We start from the raw sequence: 24225 nt of genomic DNA, 5'->3' as shown, positions 1-24225 counted from the left end.
CCATTATACACTAATACTATACAAACTCTAAAGCTTAAGATTTTTTTTAAAGAACACATAAGAAGGCATTTTATTTAGTTCCGAAAACATATTTAACCTACAAGTATAAAAAGATTTATTTTGTTCAAAACCAAATAAACAAAATATATAAAAACAGTGAAGATCATCTCATTGGAGGACCCCACAGTACATGGTTCCATTAATGGAAGAACATCTATATATAAAGCGCCTCTTCACTCTGCTCTCTTCATGACTCACTCATCCATCTAACCACAAAACATCACCACCATCATCTTCCTCTCTTTAATACAACACTACCTAACATTTGCTATTTCCACTCAGAGATTAATTTCTCAAATCATCAGGTATGCTAATCTCCATAACCGAATCATCATTTGCTATTTATAGAGAAATAGTTAGCTTCGTTTGTTGAGTTGTTTATCGTAATTAGTGGTTATTAACATTATCATAATTGTTAATTGTGCAGGAAAGCCAGGGAATAGTATTGAGAAAGAGGTTCTGATCCTATTTGAGACGATGGCTTGTGGCTTAAGCAAGAGCCTTGGCTTCTCTTCCTCGTTGAAGAAGCAGCAAGAAGGCATAGTGACCATCCTTGGTGGCATTTCGTCGAACACTTCATCTGCACCTTCGCTCAGGCGGACTTTCTCCTATGAAGAAGCTCCATGCCTCCTCCGTCGCTGACGAAGAGGAAGGATCAAGATCTGGGTTCGACATTTGGGCTCAGATTCAAGAAGTCAAGAATCAGACCAAGGAGGAGATCGAGCCGGACCAAACCGATGTATGGAGCTCGATCTTATCCGACAAGAAGAAGGCGGAGTCGAGTAACGACGCGGTTCCTCCGCCGTACGTTCATCCTCTGGTGAAACGCGCCAGCTCCTTGAGCGAGAAAAGCCTCGAGATTTGCACTGAGAGTCTCGGATCCGAGACGGGTTGCGAAGGATTCGCTTCGTATGCAGATGCTGAGATCGAAAAAGTGGAGGCGGATCTCGTTCTCAACGTTACAGTAACCATGGAGGAAGAAGAAGCAATCACGGTTCCAAATCTCACACCATGCATGGAGCTGCCACGAGGTTCGTTTCCTCCTCCGATTCGTTCTCTCTCGAGCCAATCTGGTTCAGCTCTGCACATGAAAACTCGCCGCGACAATGGCCGATTGGTTCTGGAGGCTGTCTCGATGCCGTCGCACAACAACTTCTCCGCCAAGCGCCAAGACGGGCGGCTCCTCCTAACTTTTGCGGGAATCAGCGACGAACCCGATTGTGAAATTGACATCGTTAGCGACGAAGAAGACGAAACTGATGAGCTTCAGTGGTCCGACGAAGAAGAAGAAGAAGAAGAGGAGGAAGTGGTACAAGACGAGTTTGCGTACAAGCCCAGTGAGCTTATGTATAAGCTGGCACCAAAGCCCATTGGGCCTATTACTGTCCATAGGTTGGCCCATAAGCCTATTGGTGTACCAAAAACAAACTCGAGATGGGATGAGTTAGAAACGAAAACGGATCTGTCGACGCCGGTAGTCCACTCTCTGCCACCAAGACCAAGGGTGGCTCAGCTCGCTCGGTCAATGAAGCCACCGTCTACGGTGGACGACACCGTAGGAGCCGCTTGCTTCAACACATGTGACTACTCTTGGAAGCTCAATAACACTGAAACTTTGGGCCGCAACACAAAAACCCAAAACTATATCAACAAATCAATCGGTGTAGGAAATGACGGTTGGATAAATGGTTGCAAGGAACGAAGGAGGTCTTTGCTGTCCGTCGAGCCTTTCTGCATTGCAACTTCATAAATTTAAGATACCCTACCAATGAGTAATTTACAAGAAGCATAAGCATATGATATATCTATCTATTGTGTATATATATGCGAGTATGTACACTCGAATATATATGCATATTAACCCAAATAATTGTCGTTGTTGCTGTTGGTTTTTCTAAAGAAAGTGAGAGGAATGAAGATTATTAGAAAGTAAATTTATTGTTTCTAAATGAGGTTAATGACCTCGTTGGAGAAAGAAATATTTCTGAAGAGTGTTATGTTTTGTACAAAACTTTTATTTTTCGTCAGAAAAAAGAAAAAACTTTTGTTGTTCCATGTTGCTAGCAAATAAGATGAAAACTCGTTTTATTCGTTTAAATAAACATCACCGACGGACCCAACAAATTATAAAGCATGGGGCACACATAATGAAAAGAAGATTTATTATAATGAAATAACATGAAGCACATAATGTGATAACTACTACTCCATGTAACAGTTACACAAGGGCATTAACCTAAATTTTGAACTAAAACCCTTAAAAAAAACAGAGTATGACACGTTAAAAATATCATTTGTTTGAGATTTTAAAAGTTAAAAAGAAAGATATATAAATTAGAAAAGAACAATAATATTTTGACCAAAAAAAAGAACATTAATATATTTGAAATTTATAGAAGGGAATAAAAATTTATAATCAACAATTGAGTTACTCAACTATTGATTATAAATTTTGTAAAATTGAAATACTCAACTCAAGTATTTCAATTTTACAAAAATTAACTGCATGTTTAGAAAACAATTCTGCACAAAGCTAGATGGAGAATTAAATAAGCGATTGTCCAATATCCACTCATGAGAACTTGAATCCTACTATATAAAAGGGACTAAATTCAAAGCTTTTGAGACTATCCACCTCAGCCAAAATATTCTCATCCAAAAAGAATTAGAAATAGATGTCATTTAAAAGATAATTAACTAACATATGACTTTTGATATTTCTAGAAATTTCAAATTTGTAACTGCTAATTTATTAATAGAATCATATATCTATATTAAATTATGTTATATTTTTAATCGTTAGACTTGAACGGTAAATAAATTATTAATTTATAATATATATAGTTTATAACTTTATATTGTAGTTATAAATAAAGAGAAATAACCGGGAAGGGTGAAGAAGCTCATATAAAATTATGTAACTAAAATGGTAAAATGGTGAGTATGATGAGGTGAATCTAAGAAAATTTATGGTACAAATTATGGTGCTTTCTTCGTCCACTATAATGATTTAAAATAAAATATATATTCACATAAATAAGTCAATATTTGTTGTTTTTTTTGGTAAGATGTTAAGATTATCATTTTCTGAAAGGTTACACTATTGTTTTTAAACAACTTATTACAGCAAGGAAACAAAAACAACCAACAACAACTCAAGGTAAAAAAAGCCTTAAGTAAGTCTTATACAAGAAAGATAAAAAGAAGTAGAGAAGAGGAGAAAGGAAAACTTGCCGGGTAAGAGAGGAGACAGTCACCGTATCATACGGTCGAAAGAGGCAAGGATGACTGATGAAGGTGAGGAATCAGCTGTGAACACACGAGCATTACGCTCTTTCCACAGCAGGTAGATGGCTGACTGAAAGTAGAGCTTGATGACTGGAGTAGCGTGCGCATCTGCATTGACGCGAGATTGATTGATCCAGGCTGCAACAAAGTATAGATCAGCCGGAGGAGAAATCCAAACTTCAGGAGCAAAAAGTTCCCATATCAAGCGAGAGAAAGAGCACTCAAAGAAGAGATGATAGTGAGTCTCTATTTCCAGATTACAAAGGACGCACGTTCCTGAGACATTTAACTCCCAACGCCTCAAGCGATCCTTGGTTGGCAGTCTTCTCCGCAAAGTCAGCCTTGATATAAACACATTAAGTGGAATATGTTCATTGAACCAAATAGTCTTGTGCCAATATTTGTTGTTGATAGTGTTTATATTCTTTTCTGACATTAGTATCCATATTTTTTAGTAAACTGATCCAAAGAGATTAGTTTATGGAGCTAACCAAACGAGGATTATAGTGTTTACTTTAGAAAAAGTAATAGGTTGAATGATAGATGGCGTGCGTGCTTTTTCACATGGAAATCTGCACATATATTAAAATTGTAAGATTTGAATCATAGAGAAAATATAGTGTATATGACTGAAATTGTGCCATTCCGAAACTAAAGATGACTAAAATTCTTCTTTGTCAAAATGCATAGATGTGAATCTTATATGAATAGAGTTCTCCATTGCTTATAGCAGTGTAATAAACTCCGTGTGTAAAAGAGAAAAAATGTTATATAAGTGAAAACAAAAATTATGATTTTTTTTCTTGTGTCTATAGGCTCTTTGCAATTTGAAGAAGAAATAACATATTGTGTGAAAATCTTTGGCTCGGTCAAATTTTATCCAGTTGTTTATAAAACTGTTGTTATCTGATTCATGTAATTTTTCAGTGTTGATTTAAAAGCCAAAAAAACCCATCTATACTGACTTTTTGATATTTTTTTTATGTGATTTGAATTTAAAAAGAGATAAAACTTTCGATAAGTTATGTAAACTCAGAACAAGTATTTAGTTTTAGAAAGCATTTACATGTTTCAAACTTATAATATATACATATATAATGTTTAAAATTATGCATATAAAACCTGTATAAAATGTGCCTAAATATGTTTCTCTTATTTAATGTGTTAATCGAACTATATATAACATTATTTTAAAATTTCAAAAAGTTTATCACATACAAAAAACCATCAATAAAAAATATAATTCTCCATCTACAACAACAAAAATGAAAAATTATAGACATATAAATTTAAATTAAGAAAAACTAATATTGGAAAAACAAGAAATTAATGTAAAAGAAAAAAATCGACAAATAATATTATAAATAAAATAAATTTATAAGACACAATCCGCGCGAAGCGCGGAAAAAATCTCTAGTTTATCTAAAGTGCGATAAAGATTTTGAGTTAGCAGGAATCTCTCTCATCATTTTAGTTATTTATTTTTTCTCTGTTGTATATGTATTTATGTAATTTGGTTACAATCTAAGTAATAAATAAATTTTAGTTGTTAAAAAAAAACCTGAAATTACATGTTTGCCCCGAAAGACCCGACCCGATATATCCCAAATGAAGACCCGCCTGGGAACACAGAACACGTCACCGTTTGGTTTCTTCCTCTGTCTTCTCTATTCGGTCGAGAAGGGGAAGGGAGGGATAATAATAAAAAAAGCCGAAAGTCATGGGAGATGTTAAAGTAGACGACGATGCGATTCTAAAATCCTTCCTAGCCGAGGTTGGTGAGGTTGAGAGGGACAACGAAGTCGTCAGGTTTCCTTCCCAAAAACATTTTCTTTAACCTAGTTTTTTTAGCTCTGATCTGACCCAACGTATAATCGTTATTATGCAATTCATATTGCGTTAGGCTGAGTCTGAGTTTCTATAGTTTTCTTCACTATACACTTGATTTCAATATGGGTCTTATCATTTTTCTTATCAAATATGCTCTGTTTCTTGAATGGATGTGGTATAATTACTTATCTTGTACTGTTAGAACTTTTACTGGTATGGTCGATGTGTTGTATCCATGTCTTATAAAAAAAATTGAAACTTTGTAGGATTCTCTCATGTTTCAAGCTGAACCCGTTTGAGCACCTTAACTTATCTTTCGACTCTTCCACGGATGATGTTAAAAGGCAGTACAGAAAGGTATTATTTTTGAGTTATCACTCAAAAGACATTTTAATTTTACGAAACTAATTGAGAGTTCACTTGAAACTTTTTGACTAATTTGTATATTTTAACAGATATCTTTGATGGTTCACCCTGACAAATGCAAGCATCCGCAAGCACAGGAGGCTTTTGGAGGTTAGTAGTCTTAAAAGTATTGGTTTGGTTGGATGAACTTGTCATGTTTATATGGATTTTGATTTATTGAACAGCGTTGGCAAAAGCGCAACAGCTACTGCTGAACGACCAAGAAAGAGATTATATTCTCACCCAAGTCCAGGCTGCCAAAGGTACTAGCACCCCCACTTCTGGAGATACATACCATGTGCACACAACTACACATTATGCTAGATCATTTTTAGTTTACCATTTTTTCTTTTTTTATTCGTTCTCTTCGTGACAACCTTCTTTTCTCCAACTGTGAAATGCAGAAGAGCTTAAGATGAAGAGAAAAAAACAGTTGAAGAAAGATACCGCCTCTAAAATAAAGTCCTTGGTTGATGAGGTAACGAAACCGTTTCTTTTTGGTTTTACATTTAACGTACTTAGCTTAAATCTTTTTACCTTTCTATTTTTCCAATGTGAGGATCTAGATATCATATAAGCTGGGAGGCTTATTTTAGCCATCAATATCAAAGTATCGATTTTGAAACTGTAGATTTTCTTTTAGGACCTTAGCTTTTGTCAAAATTGGGCTTCTTCTGGAATGAACCAATAGCTTTTGCTTGTTCAGCGAGTATAATATCTGTGTTTTACTGACTAGTTGCCAATTTTAAAGAATTTTTTGTCTAGATGCATGTTGAGCATAGTAGTACATTTTGAAAATGTCTTGCTGTACATTGTTATAACGTAAACCCCCTTGATACATTTACCTTGTGCTTGTTATTTGCGCATGAAATAAAAATTATAATAATGAATATGTAGGTCATGTTAATGTATGTGTTAGATGAAAGGGTATATCAATGGATTTGTTTCGTCTGCATCGCTATATAGTCACAACTCGTTGTTTATAAGTCCTAGTTTTTTTGTCAGTTTCACATTGTGTTTTTGGGGGGTTTTTTTTTGTCACTCCTATTTGTCTTCTTCTCCGGTTCAGATTCCTCTGATCTTATAGTGATAAACATTTTTGATATACTCAGGGAAAGCATGAGCAAATATATGAGCAATCTGAAGAGTTTCAGAAGGAGCTGAAGTTAAAGGTCCGAGAGATATTAACAGACCAGGAGTGGCGTAGGAGAAAAATGGCCATGAGGGTATATAGCGTTTCTCGTTTGCGTTGCGTTATAATTTCTCCGTGAGAAGTCACACCGATCTTTCATTTATCTTTTGTGCTACTGCTTCTTGACATTTAGATATCAGAAGAAGAGGGAAGACTGAAGAAGGATGAAGAAGAGCAAAAGGAGATACGGAAGAAAAAACGTGAGCATGAAGAACAGTGGGAAGGAACTAGAGAAAACAGGGTTTGTGCCTTTCTTAATCCATTATCTTTATATTCCTAACCTCCCTATGAATTCATTAGTATAGAACCAGATTAGCTCACCTTTTTAGAGAAGAGAACGCATCTGAAATAGTTTAAACCATTATGTCACTTCTTATGAAAAGAACTTTCTGATCTCTTATAAAGATGATATATGCAATCTCTCATGTTCACTACTTGACCATGGAATAATTATAAAAGGATATAGAGGCTTAACACAATTGCTATTTATCCTTGATGTTATTGGTTTTTGTTAACGTTTGTGTTTCCATGCGCAGGTATCAAGCTGGAGAGACTTCATGAAAGCAGGAAAGAAGGTAAGAGTGACACGTCCCAAATTGAATTATTGAGTTATTGTCTTTTTCTTTTGGTGAGATTGCAATCTAAACCTCTGTTATCTTCATCCTTCAGGCCAAAAAGGGAGAGACGCGCCCCCCAAAACTGAAGACAGAGGATCCAAACAAATCATACGTCCAAAGGCCGGTCAAGAAAGGCTGAGTCTCTCGACTCTTTTTTTTTTTTTTTAATGTTGTTGCCATTGATAGATTGGCCTTTGACTCGTTCTACTGCTTGTGTCTGTGTATCTCTTTGTCCATCACCAACTCATTGTCTTTCTAATTTATCTCACTTCTCAAACGCGTAAAGACCTTTGACAACGTATTATTGCCTCAGTAATGTCTTTAGAACTGTAGATATGTTTGACTGTAGATCTCTTTATAAGTTTATATCATCATTGTGTTACTTCGTGGTGACGAACTATTAAGATGTTCACGACAAGAGACCAAGAAAAAAGCATGTTCTCTTCATAGATTTCCTTCACGCAACCGTAATGGTACGTACAGACCATCACTGCTATGTACAGCACAAGCAACAAGCTCCAGAAGAGCCAAAAAGAAGAAAATTGCAATTTTGATATCTCGAGTGTCTTATTAAATCTTTGTTTCGTGTGATATGCATATGTCACTACAACAACTCAACCGCTTGTATTTGTGTCCCTGAGAAGAAAAATGCAGAAGCAGACTTTTTTTTCGAAAAAAAACTTTGTGAATTATCATCAAACATTCTTCGTAGCTGATGATCATGTCTGCATAATTGTAATGAGAGACAATTTGAAGTTCGTTGACATAATTTGGTTTATAAATTATAACCTTTACCACTTATACTAGAGCTTCTTTGTGTGTGTTTGTAAATCATTTCTAAAATTTATAGCCAAACGTGGTAAATCGCAATCAATAAGTCATCTGATATAAATATCAATCTATCATTAAACGACAATTTGGTTTAATCAAATCATGTTGATATCAAACTAATAGCACGCAAGATTCATAATTTATCCAAATTTATATACTTTAAACACCTACAAAATTTGTATACTGTTCTGGAGATAAAATTTTCAGTTTATATTTTAAAAATATATAAAAATTCAGTAATATGTTAATTATACCTGGGCTGATTACAAAAAAAAATCTTAATAATTATAAATTATATAAAGACCTTTATATATTTTTTCCATCGCATTTATTAATAGAGGAGAACATGAACTTCTTGTTGAGTGTAATTCTCAAAATTATATTCTTTGACTAGTTTTGTTAAATTTCCTTTTCCCATAGGAGAAGAAATGAATAAAAAAACAAATAATAAAAAGAAATAAAAAGAAAAGGATATAAAAAGATCTAGAGTGTTCCGCTCCACAAGACCTTTAAGCAAAGTCTTCGAAGAGCAGCCACAACAACAAACTCCCATCTCCTTCTCTCTCTCTCGCATCTCTCCTCTTTTGTTTTTAGGGTTTTCTTAAAAACGGAGAAAAGATGTTCAGAAGAGGACCTTCGAGCAAGAGCGACAACACCAAGTTCTACGAGATCCTCGGCGTCCCCAAGACCGCCTCACCTGAAGATCTCAAAAAGGCTTACAAGAAAGCCGCCATCAAAAACCATCCCGACAAGGGTGGAGATCCAGAAAAGGTCTGATTCCTTCGATCCCCAATTTATTACACAGATTGTCTGAAAAATTCAGTTCGTGTCGGTCTGGGAAAATCTAAGTTTTTTTTTTTGTTAATAATTTGAATTGGATTGTCCGATCGATTAGATCTTCGTAATTAGATCTGAAATTCGATAGCTTTAGGTTAACTGGTTCATGTCTCTGTGCAGTTCAAGGAGCTAGCTCAGGCTTATGAGGTTCTCAGCGATCCGGAGAAGCGTGAGATCTATGATCAGTACGGTGAGGATGCGCTCAAGGAAGGAATGGGTGGTGGAGGCGGTGGTCATGACCCCTTTGACATCTTCTCCTCCTTCTTTGGTGGTGGCGGTGGACACCCTTTCGGAGGTTTGTCTCTCATCTCACAATCGATTTTGAGTTTTTGACTTTTGAATTGATGATAAAGGTTTGATTTTTGGGTTTTTGATTAGGTGGCAGCAGCCGTGGAAGGAGGCAGAGGCGTGGTGAAGATGTTGTTCACCCTCTGAAGGTTTCTCTAGAGGATCTTTATCTCGGAACAACGAAGAAGCTCTCGCTTTCAAGGAAGGCTTTGTGCTCCAAGTGTAACGGGTTAGTACTTTTTTAAGTTTATGCATGAAAGAGTTGTTTTACTGACGTTAATGTGATTTTTTATGATGGCAGAAAGGGTTCGAAGTCTGGAGCTTCGATGACTTGCGGTGGATGCCAGGGATCTGGAATGAAGGTCTCCATCAGGCAGATCGGGCCTGGGATGATTCAGCAGATGCAGCATCCTTGTCATGACTGCAAGGGCACTGGAGAGACTATCAACGATAGGGATAGGTGCCCACAGTGCAAAGGAGAGAAGGTTGTCTCGGAGAAGAAGGTGCTTGAAGTAGCTGTGGAGAAGGGGATGCAACACAGCCAGAAGATTACATTCAGGGGACAAGCAGATGAAGCGGTTAGTGATGATTTTACTCATTTTGGTAATTATATTATTCGTCTATTGACTTTGTACTCTTTTTGGAAACAGCCTGATACAGTCACTGGAGATATAGTGTTCGTCATCCAGCAGAAGGAGCACTCAACCTTCAAGAGAAAGGGAGATGATCTCTTCGTGGAGCACACCCTCTCTCTAACAGAAGCCCTCTGTGGGTTCCAGTTCGTCTTGACACACTTGGACACAAGGCAGCTTCTCATCAAATCGAATCCCGGGGAGGTTGTGAAGCCAGGTACGTATCTCTCAGTCATGATCCCTATTAGCCGGTTTAGTATGGTCCAATTGTACATGTAATTTAAGTTGGTTTAGTACAATCATATCTACTCTGCACTAAACCAACTTAAATTACATGTACAATTTTACAATCATATATACTCTGCACTAAACCGAATTAAACCAACTTAAATTACATGTACAATTGGACCATACTAAACCGGGTAGTAATCCCTCTATGTTATTCACAGCCTCTCTCTTTCTTACAGTGTTGTGTATTTTGGTTTGTTGATAGATTCGTACAGGGCGATAAGTGACGAGGGAATGCCGATTCACCAAAGGCCCTTCATGAAGGGCAAGCTGTACATCCACTTCACTGTAGAGTTCCCGGACAGTCTGAGCCTGGACCAGACAAAGGCCATTGAAGCGGTCTTGCCAAGGCCTGCAAATGCGACTCTGAGTGACATGGAGATAGACGAGTGCGAGGAGACGACGCTGCACGATGTGAACATTGAGGATGAGATGAGGAGGAAGGCTCAAGCTCAAAGAGAGGCTTATGATGATGACGACGATGATGAGGAAGGCCCAGGCGGTGCTCAGCGTGTGCAATGCGCCCAGCAGTGATGTGACTTGCGCTTTTTAGTGATATCTAAATGCTGGTTACGATTTTTTAGTAAGACTTTTGCCGATTCGGTGGCAAGGAACTCCTCTTAATTCAAATGCTGGTTACATTTTTGTTTGTTTTGTTTTTTTTTTTCTGAATAAACTTCTCTAGTTCTTGGATCTTGTTACTAGTTCGGGTTGTACGAAACTATAGTTTGGATGTGAACTTAGTAATAGAGAATGCGTTTGTTTTATAGACACAAGTGAAGACTCGTACACAATGCTACTACTCTACTACAGGGATGATGGATCAGTACCATCCAAACACTCCAGCCAACCTAATGCCATCTGGTCATCCCAAACCCAAAGGTTACATTGGCAATGCTCAAGATCCAGCTGCTGTGGCGGATGCACCATCTAGATCCTATGGATCAGACCGGTTCGAAGCATATGGAGAGAGAGCTAGGTTTCAGAGCGGAGCCAGAGATCATGGGTTCGACTCTAGGGGTCAGTACCCTAGTGGTACAGTCTCACGGTTCTACTGATGTGATAATTACTTGAAACATATTGTGCTTATGAGATTGACTAAAACGCTTTATGAATCAGTTAAAGCGTTTTAGACAACTCAGAAATGTTTCGTTTTTTATAACCCACAATATATAATCTGCAATTTGATATATTATAAATTAGAATTATTATAAAATGTATCAATTTATTGTGATTCATGTCTAACCATTTTAATCGCACAAAATTAAATTGTAATATAGCATATATTGTAGATAACTGATATGAAATAGAAGTACCAATTATATGATGAAGTAATTGTCGATTTGACTAGTATTAACAAAAATTGAACTGTATTTACACTGCATGGGGGTGGTTTAATTGCAAAAAGATCTTCTATAAACCTTTACATAATTCATAATAAATTGTATTTTTTATTTTGAATCCCGTACTACATAGTATAAAATCATTAATAAAGTTTTTGCGATCTGCAATTTGTTTTATTATCACCATAAATTTATAATTTTGTAAGATAAAAAATTTAATTTTATAAATTACAAAAATGTGGGAGTCTCCTGCGCCTGTTAGTGGGGTTTTAACTTAAACCGGTTCGGACTGATATTCCGGTTGCGGTTCAACCGGTTCGAAGGCCCGTCAAAGTTTATTGGGTTTAAATGTTAAAATCCTAAACTCGACACCTAAAATCACACGTATTTGGGAAAACGAGGGACTCAATCAAAACTTTCCCACTAAACAATTCTCTTTCACTGCATAATAAGAAAAGGCGTGCCATTATCACGGCGACCGTTTCTTCGCCTTCGCCTAAATCGCTCGTAGCCGCCGGAGGAGAAGGAGAAGACGCAAGGGTTCGATTTCGTTTCTCTTCCTCTTTTCATGTTTCCTTAGCCCTAGATTTAGAAGCCTGTATCTCGACAAAATACATTGCTAGATTCTGTTGATTCTGAATGTTTACTAGGGTTTATGCATGCTCCCACTCCTAATCTTTGAGTTTGCTGCAGCATTGTGCTCTTCGGTAGTCGAATTCTCGAGAAGGGATAATGGTGAGTTGAAATTTCATTCGTTATGATTCTCCAGAAGATCGTGGCTCTGAGTGTTTTAATACTTGATTATGTAATCTATTGTACTTTTGGAAAATTGCAGTCGGATATTAGGAAGTGGTTTATGAAAGCCCACGAGAAGGGCAATGGGAATGCTCCAAAACCGACGTCTTCAAAGGCTGGTGCTGTTGTGGTGGATGCTAAGGAGACTGCACCGATAAAATCAGAGCAGGTGAGGTTTTCTACTTCTATAGGGTGTATCTTGGCAGAACAATCTATTAGGTATTGCAAGCATGAAGTTATTAAGTGGCTTTTTTTGCTTAATGTGTACTTGCATTCGGTGAGGGTTGCATGAAACTAGAAACACGTGTTTTATGTTTCTTTTGTGTTTACTGGCGTTCTGTTAAACACTTGGAGCTTGATTGACAGGCTAGTGAAGACCTGGAAACTGCTGCTCGGAAAAAAACTAGCAAGTATTTTGCTAAAGATAAAGCTAAAGCTAAAGAGGAGAAAGGGGTGGAAGAGCTTCCTGCCAAGAGGAAACTTAAGACTGATTCCGATGATTTAGGCAAGCCTCGCCCAAGAAAGGCTATCAAGGTTGATGATGACGATGATGATGATTTTGAGGTGCCTAGTGCGAAGAAGACTCGTGATAGCACTCCCAGCAAAAAACTAAAGACTGGGTCAGGTAGAGGTGTCGCAACTAAAGCTGTTGATAATGACGAGGCTGATGATGGCGAAGACGCCCAAGAAAAGGATACTCCTGTTAAATCAGGCGGAAGAGGCCGTGGCGGTAGAGCTGCATCAGGGGCCTCAACTGGTGGAAGAGGAGGTGGAGGTGGAGGTAGAGGGAGAGGTGGGTTTATGAATTTTGGTGAAAGGAAAGACCCGCCTCATAAAGGAGAAAAGGTCTGTACGTTACTTGATCGAATGTCTTATCATAATTGACTGTCCTGGGTCTTCATGTTATACTGACCTTTCTCTGTTTCCAGGAAGTTCCTGAAGGCAGCCCTGATTGCTTAGCTGGATCGACATTTGTTATTAGTGGAACACTTGACAGGTATTTCATTGTTTCATGCTTCTCGCCTTTCCCAAGTTTATTTTGTTACAGTTTCTTAAACATTCTTGATATTGCAGTTTAGAAAGAGAAGAGGCAGAAGATCTGATAAAGCGTCATGGTGGTCGTGTCACAGGCTCTGTTAGCAAGAAAACGGTATGCCTTCACGCCTTATATATGTTTTTTTTGGATGGGAGGTAATGGCATAGAACTAAAATCCTTGTTTGCAGACTTACCTTTTGTGTGATGAAGACATCGGTGGAAAGAAATCTGAAAAAGCTAAAGAGCTGGGGTGCGTGCCCACTGATGCATATAATTACAGTAAATTTGAGTTGTTTTTTGTCCTCAAGCATTCTGACTTGTATATTTTGTTCAGCACTAAGTTCCTTACAGAAGATGGCCTATTTGACATGATCCGTTCCTCTAAACCCGTAAAAAAGTCTCTACCTGAAAAAACAAACAAAAGCACCGAGAAAGTCAGTGCACTGCCGAAGATAAGTCCTCAGAAAGAAGAGACGAGAGGTATGAACTGCACTTCTATAGAGCATGCATTTTGGATATCTGGTCGTATGTTTAATAATCCTTTTCCAGAAATTGCTCCTTTGGTTTCAATAGATGCTTTAGCAGTTTACTTTGTTGCCATTTCTTCTCATTATCCCTGTAATTAATAGTGATCACAATCATTTCTAGGCAAACCTTTAGCAAAAAGTTCGCCCAACAAGGTCCCCCCACCATCTTCCCCGGCAAAGGGGAAAAAGAAAATTATCCAGTCTTCCTTGCCATGGACGGAAAAGTACAGACCGAAGGTCACAAATGAGATTGTTGGGAATCAGTCATCGGTATGTCATATGTGTACAGATTACTTTATGTTGCTTTTGTTCAGTGACATGGAAATGATGAATCTTTTGTCAAATTGATTGCAGGTTACTCAGCTTCACAACTGGCTGTCCCATTGGCATGAGCAATTTGGGGGTAGTGGAAGTAAAGGAAAGGGGAAGAAATTAACTGATGCTGGTGCCAAGAAGGCTGTACTTTTGAGCGGAACACCTGGTATTGGAAAAACAACATCAGCAAAGTTGGTTACTCAGATGCTTGGTTTCCAGGCAGTTGAGGTGAGTTCATATTTGTTTTAGTTCATCGGTTAACGATCAATTTCGTGCACATTCCTTGCTTGAAAGATATACTTTGCACTTTCTATTTAGGTTAATGCTAGTGACAGTCGAGGAAAGGCGAACTCGAATATTGCCAAAGGAATTGGTGGTAGCAACGCAAATACTGTAAAAGAACTTGTCAATAACGAAGCCATAGCTTCTAACATTGATAAGTATGTTGTTGTTTGTTTTTATCCTATCACTGCTGGCAACTAGTCCTAGATGCTTGTATTTTTTCCCTGACTTAAACAAGATTTTATCTTCAGGTCAAAGCACCCGAAGACTGTTCTAATCATGGATGAAGTAGATGGAATGTCTGCAGGCGACAGAGGAGGCGTTGCCGATCTCATTGCTAGCATTAAAATATCAAAAATTCCTATCATTTGCATTTGTAATGACCGATACAGTCAGAAATTGAAGAGTTTAGTAAACTACTGTCTGCCCCTCAATTACCGGAAGCCCACGAAGCAGCAGGTTTGATTAAGATTATTGTATTTGTGCTTTCTGCATTTTATTACGATATTGAATGCACAGTCTTCCATGCAGTGGACCAATGGTGGTCTCTTTGGCATGTTTGTTTTGTACCATTATCAGTTCTAGAGCTCTTGTTTATCTTCTTTCTGTTTTTACCATCAGATTGTCGACAATAGTGTCCTGTTTATACTTAGAAGATAGGGCTATTGGGAAAATACCTCAAGTTTTTGCTTATGAACTTCGCTGTATAAAGAAAAACTTGTAAATTTCAGCTGCATTGAGGATCTGAATCGTCGTAATACTCTATTTTATCATAAAAAAATGTCTGTTCTCTTATGAAACCAACTTGTCTTCTCATTACAGATGGCGAAAAGGCTGGCACATGTTGCTAAGGCAGAAGGCCTTGAAGTTAATGATGTAAGATGCAGTACTTAATGTTCTTACTTTAACTTGCTTCTGTCTGTCAATGCTAACCAGATCTACATAGCATACATCTGCTTGGGATTAATATCTTAGCGAAAATCCTCTTCATGTCATTCTCCTTTTACTGTTGTAAATAAATGAGAATAGAAGTATTAGATTTGGTGTAAAGTATATGTGTCAGGCAAGGTAAAGGGCAAACACTCTCATTGCTCTTTTACTTTTAAAGCCTATTTTTGTATTACTTGATCTCTTTGATTCTGTTTTCTGTAATTCAAGTCCCTGGGAAATCGGATGCCAGTTGTAATAGCATAAACGTTTAAGAATAGAATTTGATTCCTGTGTTAGCTGTGTCCGTCCAGTCGTCCTGTATTCTAATGCTTCATGGTTTTCTGCTTAATCTCATAAGCATTTTGGTGGTGGGCGTTTTGTGCTACCAGTTTCTCCCCCTGCAAATCATAAATTTTTCCTTTTTGTCAGATTGCCCTGGAGGAACTCGCTGAGAGAGTGAATGGTGACATACGGTTGGCCCTGAATCAGCTCCAATATATGAGCCTGTCCATGTCAGTCATCAAGTACGATGATATCAGGCAGCGCCTGCTAAGCAGTGCGAAGGATGAAGATATTTCACCTTTCACAGCTGTTGACAAGTAATATCTCATGTCATATTAGTTCATCAATGCACATAGTAGTGTATCTTATAAGTGTATGGCATTGCTTAATTGTCTGAAGTTATAACGGTGATAATGGATGAACGGATTGACCTAAGCATGACTGGTAATGCTTTCCTTTCAGGTTGTTTGGTTATAATGGTGGGAAGCTGAGAATGGATGAACGGATTGACCTAAGCATGAGTGATTTTGATTTGGTTCCCCTTATTGTACAGGTCCGTACTTTTGGATACTTGAGAGGTTCTTTGTGATTTCTTGAACAGTTTCCCACATGAGAGTGTCGAGCTTGGAAATTTGTATCTCATTTAACTTTAAATTTAAAGACAGTTTATTTTCTTTCCCTCTGGCAGGAAAACTATGTCAATTATAGGCCAAGTTCAGCCGGCAAAGATGAGGCAAAACGAATGGACTTACTTGCCCGTGCTGCTGAATCTATTGCGGATGGAGATATTATCAACGTGCAGATTCGGAGACATAGGCAATGGCAACTCTCTCTATCTTCCTGTGTCGCATCTTCTATTCTCCCGTAAGTTGCTTCCAGTTATTGAGAATAAAATTAACCAAAATAGCTATTCTTTTTCTCTTACATGAAGTTTGTGTTGCCGATGAATATCTCCTTTCCTACCCTCTAGTGTATTTAACTATTTATTTTGTTTCTATGCTTTCTTAAACCTATCCTCTTATTTTGCCATGTATGTGTATGTGTATGTGTTGTGTGACTTGTGTCTTTGTTACGGATATCTCTCCGGTGTAGAATTCCAGGGATAGAAAGATGCGTTGTGCTTTCTAATACTTGAGAACTAACGTATACTTGTTTTGTTTGACCAGAGCTTCGTTGATGCATGGATCAAGGGACGTGCTAGAGCAGGTAATGTTTTTCGGTTATCATTCAGTTTACCTCCCTTTTCCGATGATGCATATCCATATTCCACATGATGCATTCTTTTTTTTGCATATAAGTTGTTGACTCTGCAATCCACCACTCATATGTCGAAATTAGAGTTTCGTAAAATGAGATCCTTCCTAGGATTTAAGACTTGAGCATGTTTATGGATATGGTTATGGCATGAGCATGTTTCTCCGTTTTGTAGCTCTGAAGCTGCCTAGAATATGATGATATTAACATTGCATAGTTGTGGACGCAATTATTGAATGCAGGGAGAACGTAATTTCAATAGATTTGGTGGGTGGCTTGGCAAGAATTCTACGGCGGGAAAAAATACGAGGTTGCTGGAAGATCTGCATGTTCATGTCCTTGCTTCCCGTGAATCCAGCTCTGGAAGGTTGTTTCCACATCTCTTTCACTATTTACTACCTTGCTCTCTTCATATTTCATCAGTCTGTGAAAAGACAAACTTTTTTAACCTCCTGCCTTTCTTCTCGTCAATGTTATGTTTCTTATTCCAACTTTCTATTACTGTCAATGTTTGACCACAGGGAGACTCTTCGCGTTGATTATCTACCCCTTCTCTTGAACCGCTTGACGAGTCCGCTCCAGACACTGCCTAAGGTTTGACTTATTAACATCTGTTTTTTATTCATTACCGCAGTATACACTTGTTTGTATAATATCGAGGACAAGGTTAATTAACATGATGAGAATTCTATGTAATATGTGAAAATATATACCCAGGATGAAGCTGTTTCAGAAGTTGTTGAATTCATGAACTCCTACTCTATAAGCCAGGAGGACTATGATACTATTATGGAGTTGGCGAAATTTAAGGTATACACGATTTCCTTTTTTCACTAAATATCACTACTAGAGCTGCGACAATGAATCTCTAATAATGTATTGTAATCTCTACGAATTCAGGGACGTGCAAATCCATTAGAGGGTGTCGCACCTGCAGTGAAAACAGCCTTGACTAAAAAATACAAGGAGACGAGTAAAACCAGAATGGTACGTGCTGCTGACATGGTGCAGCTTCCGGGGTTGAAAAAAGCGCCGAAGAAGCGAATCGCTGCAATGCTTGAACCAAATGTTGAAAGTTTGGGGGGTGAAGATGGCGTGCCGTTAGCAGAGAATGAAGAAGAAAACGAATCAGACGCTGAAGACTCAGGTACTGTGCATCTTTGTGAACTATTATAGTAGAACTGGTTCTGTATAATCAGTGACTGAGTCTCAGAAAGACATAACAAAATCACCTTAGGTAATATCTAGTAGGACTTGCGAACTACTTGACCAGATGTAATCCTGACTGGGTTTCTCTTTTTTTGCTTTTGATATTCCAGAAGAGGCAACTAATGGAGAAAAGCTGGAGTCAAATCTAAAAAGTTTGAATGCTAGAGGTCGGTCTTATTACTTCATATGATCAGTTGTGTTTTCCTTTAGAAAAGTCAGCCTAGAAACATATCTTGGCTCTGGACTTGCCAGAATCATTACTCCACATCACTTAGCATCATATCTAACGAACTATATATATAATTGGGATGTGCAGGGATCCAAGTTGAAGTGGATTTGAAAGGAGCTGGAAGCTCAGGAGGTACAAGGAAGGCAGCTGGTAGAGGCAGGGGCAGAGGCAAAGCAGCAGATGCTTCTGCGGCTGAGAAGAAGGCTACAGGACGAGGCGCCGGTGCCAAGAGAAAGAGATGAGAAAAAGCCAAAATCGTTTCGGTTTTCAGGCAATTTTATCAAGAAACGTCTCTTCTTAGAATGTTCATGTTTGGATATAAAGCGATTTTCGCTTTGTTTTTTTTTTCTTCCTGGATTTGACAAATGAAGTTTATGCTGTCACTGGAGTTTAGGGCGGATTCTAGTTTGTATCGAACGCAGAAGACTTTGCTCTTTTAACTGAATTGCAAAAAAAAAAAACAAGTACAAGAAGACTCAAAACCTACAAAATGAGTGTATAGAATGTAAACTAAAACCTCATTTCGATTGTTAATTCTGCTGTGTTCTCTGATTTTGATTGCAACATCAACCCTATCTCTGAGTAAGGGTAGAGACACTGATGACTGTAATGCATTATTAATCAGAAGCAGCATTAGAATACAATAAACACACTATCATAACAACATACAGACCAACGCACAACAATCTTTAGTTTTTGTTTTGTTGCGACATAACACATGGAGTTCATCTCTGAAGCAATCCTCCTTTTGGTCTTAAATAATCTTTTTATTATTATTTTAGAACCAAAATCTCTTCCTAATGCTCCCACACCTCTGAACTTCAGACTCGGTATATTATATATAGCATAGTTTGACAATAAAAACATCTTCTCGTCTCTGACAAGAAAGAAAAAGAAACAACAATACAAGATCTTAGATGTTGCTGAGGAACAACCGCTTGATAAGCCAAAGCTGAAGCAGTATTATACCTTTGCCAACAATATGCTGGCACTAGTTTTATTAGCTAGAACCAGATGCAGCCGCGCATGTTCCTTTAACACCTCTTTCATTCAAAGAATGTTCATCACTCGCTTCTGATCTTCTACTATGCTCATTGTTAGGTTCAGCAGGAGTGTTGTTATCTAAGCCATTTGATGATACAGGTTCAGTCCCTGGTCTAGTACTGTCTTCTCTCGTTTCTAAACGTTCCATCATGCGGGACACGGTGGCTATTCCGGCACTGACCTCTCTTTTAACCTCAGAGCCAAGTTCTGCAATGGAAGTGCTGCGTGAAAAGAATCTATCTTTCCAGCTCCTCGTGTTCTTTGATATTGATTCTTTGTATCTACATTGTGCATAAGGAACCACTTCGGATTGTTACAAAAACATATACAGACCAAAGGTAGCTTGATAGAGATGGGATACCTCATTGAGACAGCATTTAGTCGAGACTTAAGAGACTCTGAAAATGATTGGAGCTCTGATGGTCCAGCTCTATCTTGATCACTAGAGGTAGGCTGATTAGGAGACCTGTGTATTGTTAAACAAGAGAAGGCTCACATGGGCTGCATGTAACTACACAGTCAATTAAAAGGCGAGAGTTCAGGTAAAGACCTGTTGTTTGAAGGAGAAACCTGTGGCTGCATGTTTGAATGAAGAGAACCCTCTCCTAAAGTATTTTGATGAGAGAGAGGAAGGTTTGTGACAGTGTCACTCTCATCTCTCTGGGATGGAGAGGAAGGCATTGGAGGATGAGGTGGAGAAGCATTGGAATGCGGAGAGAACACCCTGAGCTGTGGATGACCTTGAGTTGATGACCTGCTTCTGTGACCTTCTCTTCTTGCACCATGTCTTGCTCGGCCCATAGCAGCAGCAGCAGCCAAGTGCTGAATGATACGTTCTTCAATCTCTGCATTATCCACCCCTACTGGGAGCTGCATTTAAAGAAAATTTGTAAGAAAGATGCAGCTCTCTATTCAAATAATCCACTAGCAAAAGAGATGTAAGATACTCCCTCCTTTTTTCAAAAAATGACATTTTAGAAAAACAAATTTTCTTTTAAATTACATGACGTTTTCAGTTTTCAATTTTCAATGTATAATTTATTGGATTTTTATGTTATATGACTTTTATATTCTGTCGTTTTTTTTGTTGGTTGAAAGTGGTTAAGCTGATAGTTAATGATATTTTTGTTTAAAAATATGCAACACTAAACATTTTTTTAAATTTTTGTGCCCAAACCTAAAATGTTTATAATAAAAGAGACACATACATGTTGTAATTCAAAGTCACCAAGAGTTGGATGACGAAATATGGTAGCATTTCTAGGTGGATTGATGCGGAAACTCCTCTCCTGTACAACAGCCTCAAGCAACTCCTGACTGGTGAAACAGAGAAACACACACACATGATTCATAACTTGAACATCCAGCAAAAAAAAAAAAACTAAAAAAGTATTACAAGGAGAGAAAAAGAACCTAGTGGGATCTTTGAGACTAATTGATTGCCAACACATTGGGCACTGTGAACTCCTTTGACACCTGAACCACAAATGCCACATGATCTAATAAGTTCACACAAACAATAAACAAGGATACAAAAGCTTGAGGTATGAGAGTTTCTCTTATTCTCTCTTACCACTCAAGGATGCATTGAAGATGATACTCATGCTTGCAACTAGTCAACTGCGATAGATTAAAAAAAAAATGGTAATCAATCAACGTCATACAAAAACAAACCAAATATAATATTGAGACGACATACAGTTGAAGGATCAGAATCGCAGAAGACTTCAAGGCAAATGCTACAGGCATCATCACAAGGGTCTTGGATTCCCCCTTGAACAAAAGCTGCTGCTGATGTCAAATGCCCTTCAGACGACGTCGTCTTGTCTCCCGCTCCCTGTAATGTAATTGTTGACACCAACAAGACGTTTCAGCATATACATTTGAGATTGAGCACAATTCACCACCAAAGAAAATCAAAATCTAATGACATAACAATAAAAAGAAAAACATGTATATATAACAAGCAAGCTCATCATTGTCTCAAGCAAATGAAATTAAACGGGGAAAAAAACAAAGATTAAAGCCTAACCTCCATTGAAGTCGTGATGATGAGCTAAAGGAGATGAAAGAGAGAGATAATAAAGGAGGAACACGATGAAAGGAATGTATCTAGGGGGTTGTGAGAGAAAACAAAACCCTAGATTCACCCCGATGATAATGGATGAGAAAGAAATAAAGGAGAGGGAGATAAATATATGGAAAGATAAAAGACTCTTCTCTCTGCGCGTTGTCTCTTTTGACTCTCGACCCCTTCTTTTTAGTTTCTGTGTAAATTTAATTCAAGCCATTAAACGAAAAGACAACAAGTGGGTCCCAAATTATGACACGTGTTTGTACTTGTTCCTTAGATTTTTCTCTGTCCTCTCTTTTTGAAATGTACTTTCAGTTTACACTTAATCTGGACATTTTGATTTCACTCTTGGTCGAGAAAGGTACGAGCGAAGAATCATTATGTCTATACAAAAAGTAACAAATATCTGAAAAGAAATATTGTTTTCTCTCTGAATATTAACAATAATAAACAAAGAAGGAAAGATATCTAGACAAAAGTGTATTAAAAACTTCTAAAATGCAAGTAGCATTAGTGTTGATTTTGCTTGCTAGTTGATATTTTATTCTTCTTCTCTTATGAGATGCTGTTTCTGGTTCTTGTCTTGTCTTTCTAGGATGATACTTAAATAAGCAGCACTAGTGTTGATTTTGTAAATCTCGAAAGAGTTTACTCTCTTGGTCGAGAAAGGTACGACAAGGAGAATAATAGTATGCTTTATGAAATATAATGAATATATTAAAAAGTTTTTAAAACACTACAGAAGGCGGAAGATTAGAGAAAGATGTTAAAAAGCCTAGAGAAAGAAGGAGATGAAGAAGAAAAAAACGTTGGTGAGTGAGTCGATTTCACAGTTTTACAAAACCACGAACCGAAACCAAAGACTGTTCTCTGACATAAGTCTTAAGAGACCTTTCTCGTTTTCTTTATCTTCCAATATAGCCTAGACGATGAAGGATCATTGCTAAAACGAGCATGCATATTGCAAAGATCAACCCGCCTTTGCCTAGCAACCACTTCTTTGCTTTCTTCGCTTTTTCTATCCCGGTTTGAGCCCGGTCCGCCCATCGCATCTACACACAACAGTTACAAATGAGATAACTAATACAGTCAGTTCTGCATTGTTTTCCTAAAACCGAGTGCGTACCATTTTCTCCAAAGCTTCAGGAGAAAGAGAAGCCATGGCTTCTTGAGCTTTTGCTGCATCTTCTCGAGACAGCTTCATTCTGAATTGTTCGCTCATGCTAGCCATCATCTCCGGGTTCATGTTCTTAATCATAGACGTGAACATCTATCCCAAAAAAAACAAAGAAAATACAATATATTAACATCTACAATCACATTTGTTTTCTCCAGATGGTGCGGTTGAAGCGAAAGGGTTGTCTCCTTTAAACGAAGAGGCTGTTTGGACCATCTTTTGAATCTCTTCAGGTGACATTTTGCCTACCATGCTCGAGGCAGTTTTGAACATGTCTGGTGACATGTCTCCAGCTTTGCCTCCGCTCAGAGCAGCAAGTGTGTCCGGATCAGTTTTGGAGATGAAGTTCTGGAACGTTCTGCAGGCCATAGAAAGGAAGAAAATAATTCAGACATGTAGCAGATACAGCACATCTATACAGTATTTTGGAAAGGTGTTGAACCTGATTGCTTCTGGATCATCTCTGAGAGCCTGCAATCCATCAAGATCGGTCTTAACGCCCTGAGCATGTATACCACTGTTGCTTTCTCGTTGTCTCCCAGTAACCTCTTTAGATGCCTTTTTCTTTTCTCCAGAAATAACAGTATCTTCCTCGGTTATATCTTCAATCACCACACCTAATAACCAAAACAAGATGGCAGTTTTCAGTTATTTTGCCATTCATGGATGAACCAGATCGTTGATGCAGCAAAGAAACGTCGGGTCTAACAAAATACACTATATTCTTCAAACAATTCATAAGAGAAAAAAAAAAGATTATACCGCTTGATGATGTCTCGCCAGGGCCTTCAACCTCCAATCTTTCCTTATTAACATCTCTGAATTTTTAAAGAAAAAAAAAAGAAGATAAAAATGAAATAACTATAAGAAGAACCCAAAAGAATGACATAAACAGTAATTACTACAAAAATCATACCTTAGCACATCAGCAATTGTCTCATCTTCAGGGGAAACTTCATGGCCTTACTTAGATCAGAGACGGCATCCTTATAGTATTATAAAAGTCAATGAGCATTCAGGGAATATTGACAAGGACTCTCATAAAAAAAAAAAAACAGAAGAACTCACTTCAAACAGACCGAGATCTCTGTAAGCTTGACCCCTTCTGTATAGGGCTTTTATATTTGTCGCATCATATGCCAAAACCTTCGTTAATAAAATAAAAGAACGCAAATTTATCAGAAAATCTCCAAGACAGTGTGACATCATGCACCAATGTTTTGTCAAATTCTTTTTATAAAAAAAAATGCATTTTGTTGATGATGGGTTTTCCAATGAAAACCGGTCCAAATAAAAAAAACATAAATTCAGCCCAGACAAACTGGGAGGTTGATTGTTTGTGGTTTTTGAATTGGTTTTTGGTTTTAGTTTTTCTAAAAACCATTTTTTAGACAATCAAGTTTTTAGATAATTAGATTCCCTATAATTTAGGGAAACTAGTTTTTTCAAATAACTGTTTT

The 24225-nt window shown here is 37.7% G+C and overlaps 5 protein-coding genes and 1 pseudogene across 6 annotated transcripts; 4 read left to right on the top strand and 2 right to left on the bottom strand.

Moving 5' to 3' along the window:
- Positions 1 to 490: 490 nt before the first annotated feature.
- LOC106384780 (protein FAF-like, chloroplastic) lies at positions 491 to 2113 on the top strand. The gene is given in 2 exon segments (XM_048746538.1): positions 491 to 665; positions 667 to 2113. Coding segments are annotated over 2 exon segments (1272 nt in total). The 5' UTR covers positions 491 to 537; the 3' UTR covers positions 1811 to 2113.
- A 2854-nt stretch (positions 2114 to 4967) lies between these two features.
- Positions 4968 to 7774, top strand: LOC106384784 (J domain-containing protein spf31-like). Its single transcript, XM_048746536.1, has 9 exons — positions 4968 to 5157; positions 5445 to 5535; positions 5634 to 5694; positions 5769 to 5846; positions 5988 to 6061; positions 6696 to 6809; positions 6909 to 7016; positions 7312 to 7350; positions 7445 to 7774. The coding sequence occupies exons 1-9, from the start codon at positions 5069 to 5071 to the stop codon at positions 7529 to 7531; spliced, it is 741 nt and encodes a 246-aa protein (XP_048602493.1). The 5' UTR covers positions 4968 to 5068; the 3' UTR covers positions 7532 to 7774.
- Positions 7775 to 8682: 908 nt separating this feature from the next.
- LOC106384821 (chaperone protein dnaJ 3) lies at positions 8683 to 11033 on the top strand. Its single transcript, XM_013824733.3, has 6 exons — positions 8683 to 8994; positions 9181 to 9355; positions 9439 to 9577; positions 9650 to 9926; positions 9999 to 10197; positions 10474 to 11033. Exons 1-6 carry the CDS (start codon positions 8842 to 8844, stop codon positions 10800 to 10802), a joined length of 1272 nt encoding a protein of 423 aa, XP_013680187.2. The 5' UTR covers positions 8683 to 8841; the 3' UTR covers positions 10803 to 11033.
- Positions 11034 to 11981: 948 nt separating this feature from the next.
- LOC106427329 (replication factor C subunit 1) lies at positions 11982 to 18853 on the top strand. The gene is made up of 23 exons (XM_013868056.3): positions 11982 to 12151; positions 12305 to 12346; positions 12447 to 12575; positions 12773 to 13252; positions 13336 to 13403; positions 13481 to 13556; positions 13631 to 13692; positions 13777 to 13922; positions 14091 to 14239; positions 14324 to 14512; positions 14603 to 14724; positions 14818 to 15025; positions 15389 to 15442; positions 15926 to 16095; positions 16241 to 16331; positions 16467 to 16642; positions 16945 to 16984; positions 17275 to 17399; positions 17554 to 17626; positions 17750 to 17842; positions 17933 to 18179; positions 18352 to 18408; positions 18558 to 18853. Exons 2-23 carry the CDS (start codon positions 12344 to 12346, stop codon positions 18710 to 18712), a joined length of 2913 nt encoding a protein of 970 aa, XP_013723510.2. The 5' UTR covers positions 11982 to 12151; positions 12305 to 12343; the 3' UTR covers positions 18713 to 18853.
- A 432-nt stretch (positions 18854 to 19285) lies between these two features.
- On the bottom strand, positions 19286 to 21782 carry LOC106384839 (E3 ubiquitin-protein ligase RHF2A-like). Of its 2 annotated transcripts, XM_013824758.3 has the most exons (9): positions 21547 to 21782; positions 21214 to 21351; positions 21088 to 21134; positions 20928 to 20990; positions 20723 to 20831; positions 20065 to 20384; positions 19876 to 19980; positions 19440 to 19795; positions 19286 to 19347 (listed from the first exon to the last, which is right to left on the bottom strand). In XM_013824758.3, the coding sequence occupies exons 1-8, from the start codon at positions 21550 to 21552 to the stop codon at positions 19471 to 19473; spliced, it is 1113 nt and encodes a 370-aa protein (XP_013680212.2). In that variant the 5' UTR covers positions 21553 to 21782; the 3' UTR covers positions 19286 to 19347; positions 19440 to 19470. The 2 variants fall into 2 exon arrangements, with proteins under 2 accessions (XP_013680212.2, XP_013680202.2); XM_013824748.3 differs by having other exon boundaries at positions 19286 to 19795.
- Positions 21783 to 22405: 623 nt separating this feature from the next.
- LOC106406709 lies at positions 22406 to 23986 on the bottom strand (annotated as a pseudogene).
- Positions 23987 to 24225: the final 239 nt, after the last annotated feature.

Source organism: Brassica napus, chromosome C2 (assembly GCF_020379485.1).
Source record: "Brassica napus cultivar Da-Ae chromosome C2, Da-Ae, whole genome shotgun sequence".
Taxonomy (NCBI): domain Eukaryota; kingdom Viridiplantae; phylum Streptophyta; class Magnoliopsida; order Brassicales; family Brassicaceae; genus Brassica; species Brassica napus.
This window is presented reverse-complemented; position numbering and strand designations above follow the sequence as displayed.

Excerpts from the sequence above, each read along its gene's own strand:
- LOC106384784 (XM_048746536.1), top strand. The coding sequence starts at position 5,069 with ATGGGAGATGTTAAAGTAGACGACGATGCGATTCTAAAATCCTTCCTA. Across the intron at positions 6,062-6,695 it reads TAAAGTCCTTGGTTGATGAG|GGAAAGCATGAGCAAATATA; the intron begins GTAACGAAACCG and ends TGATATACTCAG. Across the intron at positions 7,351-7,444 it reads TCATGAAAGCAGGAAAGAAG|GCCAAAAAGGGAGAGACGCG; the intron begins GTAAGAGTGACA and ends TTCATCCTTCAG.
- LOC106384839 (XM_013824748.3), bottom strand. Across the intron at positions 20,385-20,722 it reads GTGACTTTGAATTACAACAT|CTCCCAGTAGGGGTGGATAA; the intron begins GTATGTGTCTCT and ends CTTTAAATGCAG. Across the intron at positions 19,796-19,875 it reads CTAAATGCTGTCTCAATGAG|ATACAAAGAATCAATATCAA; the intron begins GTATCCCATCTC and ends TGCACAATGTAG.
- LOC106427329 (XM_013868056.3), top strand. Across the intron at positions 14,513-14,602 it reads TTGGTTTCCAGGCAGTTGAG|GTTAATGCTAGTGACAGTCG; the intron begins GTGAGTTCATAT and ends CTTTCTATTTAG. Across the intron at positions 15,026-15,388 it reads GGAAGCCCACGAAGCAGCAG|ATGGCGAAAAGGCTGGCACA; the intron begins GTTTGATTAAGA and ends TTCTCATTACAG.
- LOC106384821 (XM_013824733.3), top strand. The coding sequence starts at position 8,842 with ATGTTCAGAAGAGGACCTTCGAGCAAGAGCGACAACACCAAGTTCTAC. Across the intron at positions 8,995-9,180 it reads AGGGTGGAGATCCAGAAAAG|TTCAAGGAGCTAGCTCAGGC; the intron begins GTCTGATTCCTT and ends GTCTCTGTGCAG. Across the intron at positions 9,578-9,649 it reads TTGTGCTCCAAGTGTAACGG|AAAGGGTTCGAAGTCTGGAG; the intron begins GTTAGTACTTTT and ends TTATGATGGCAG.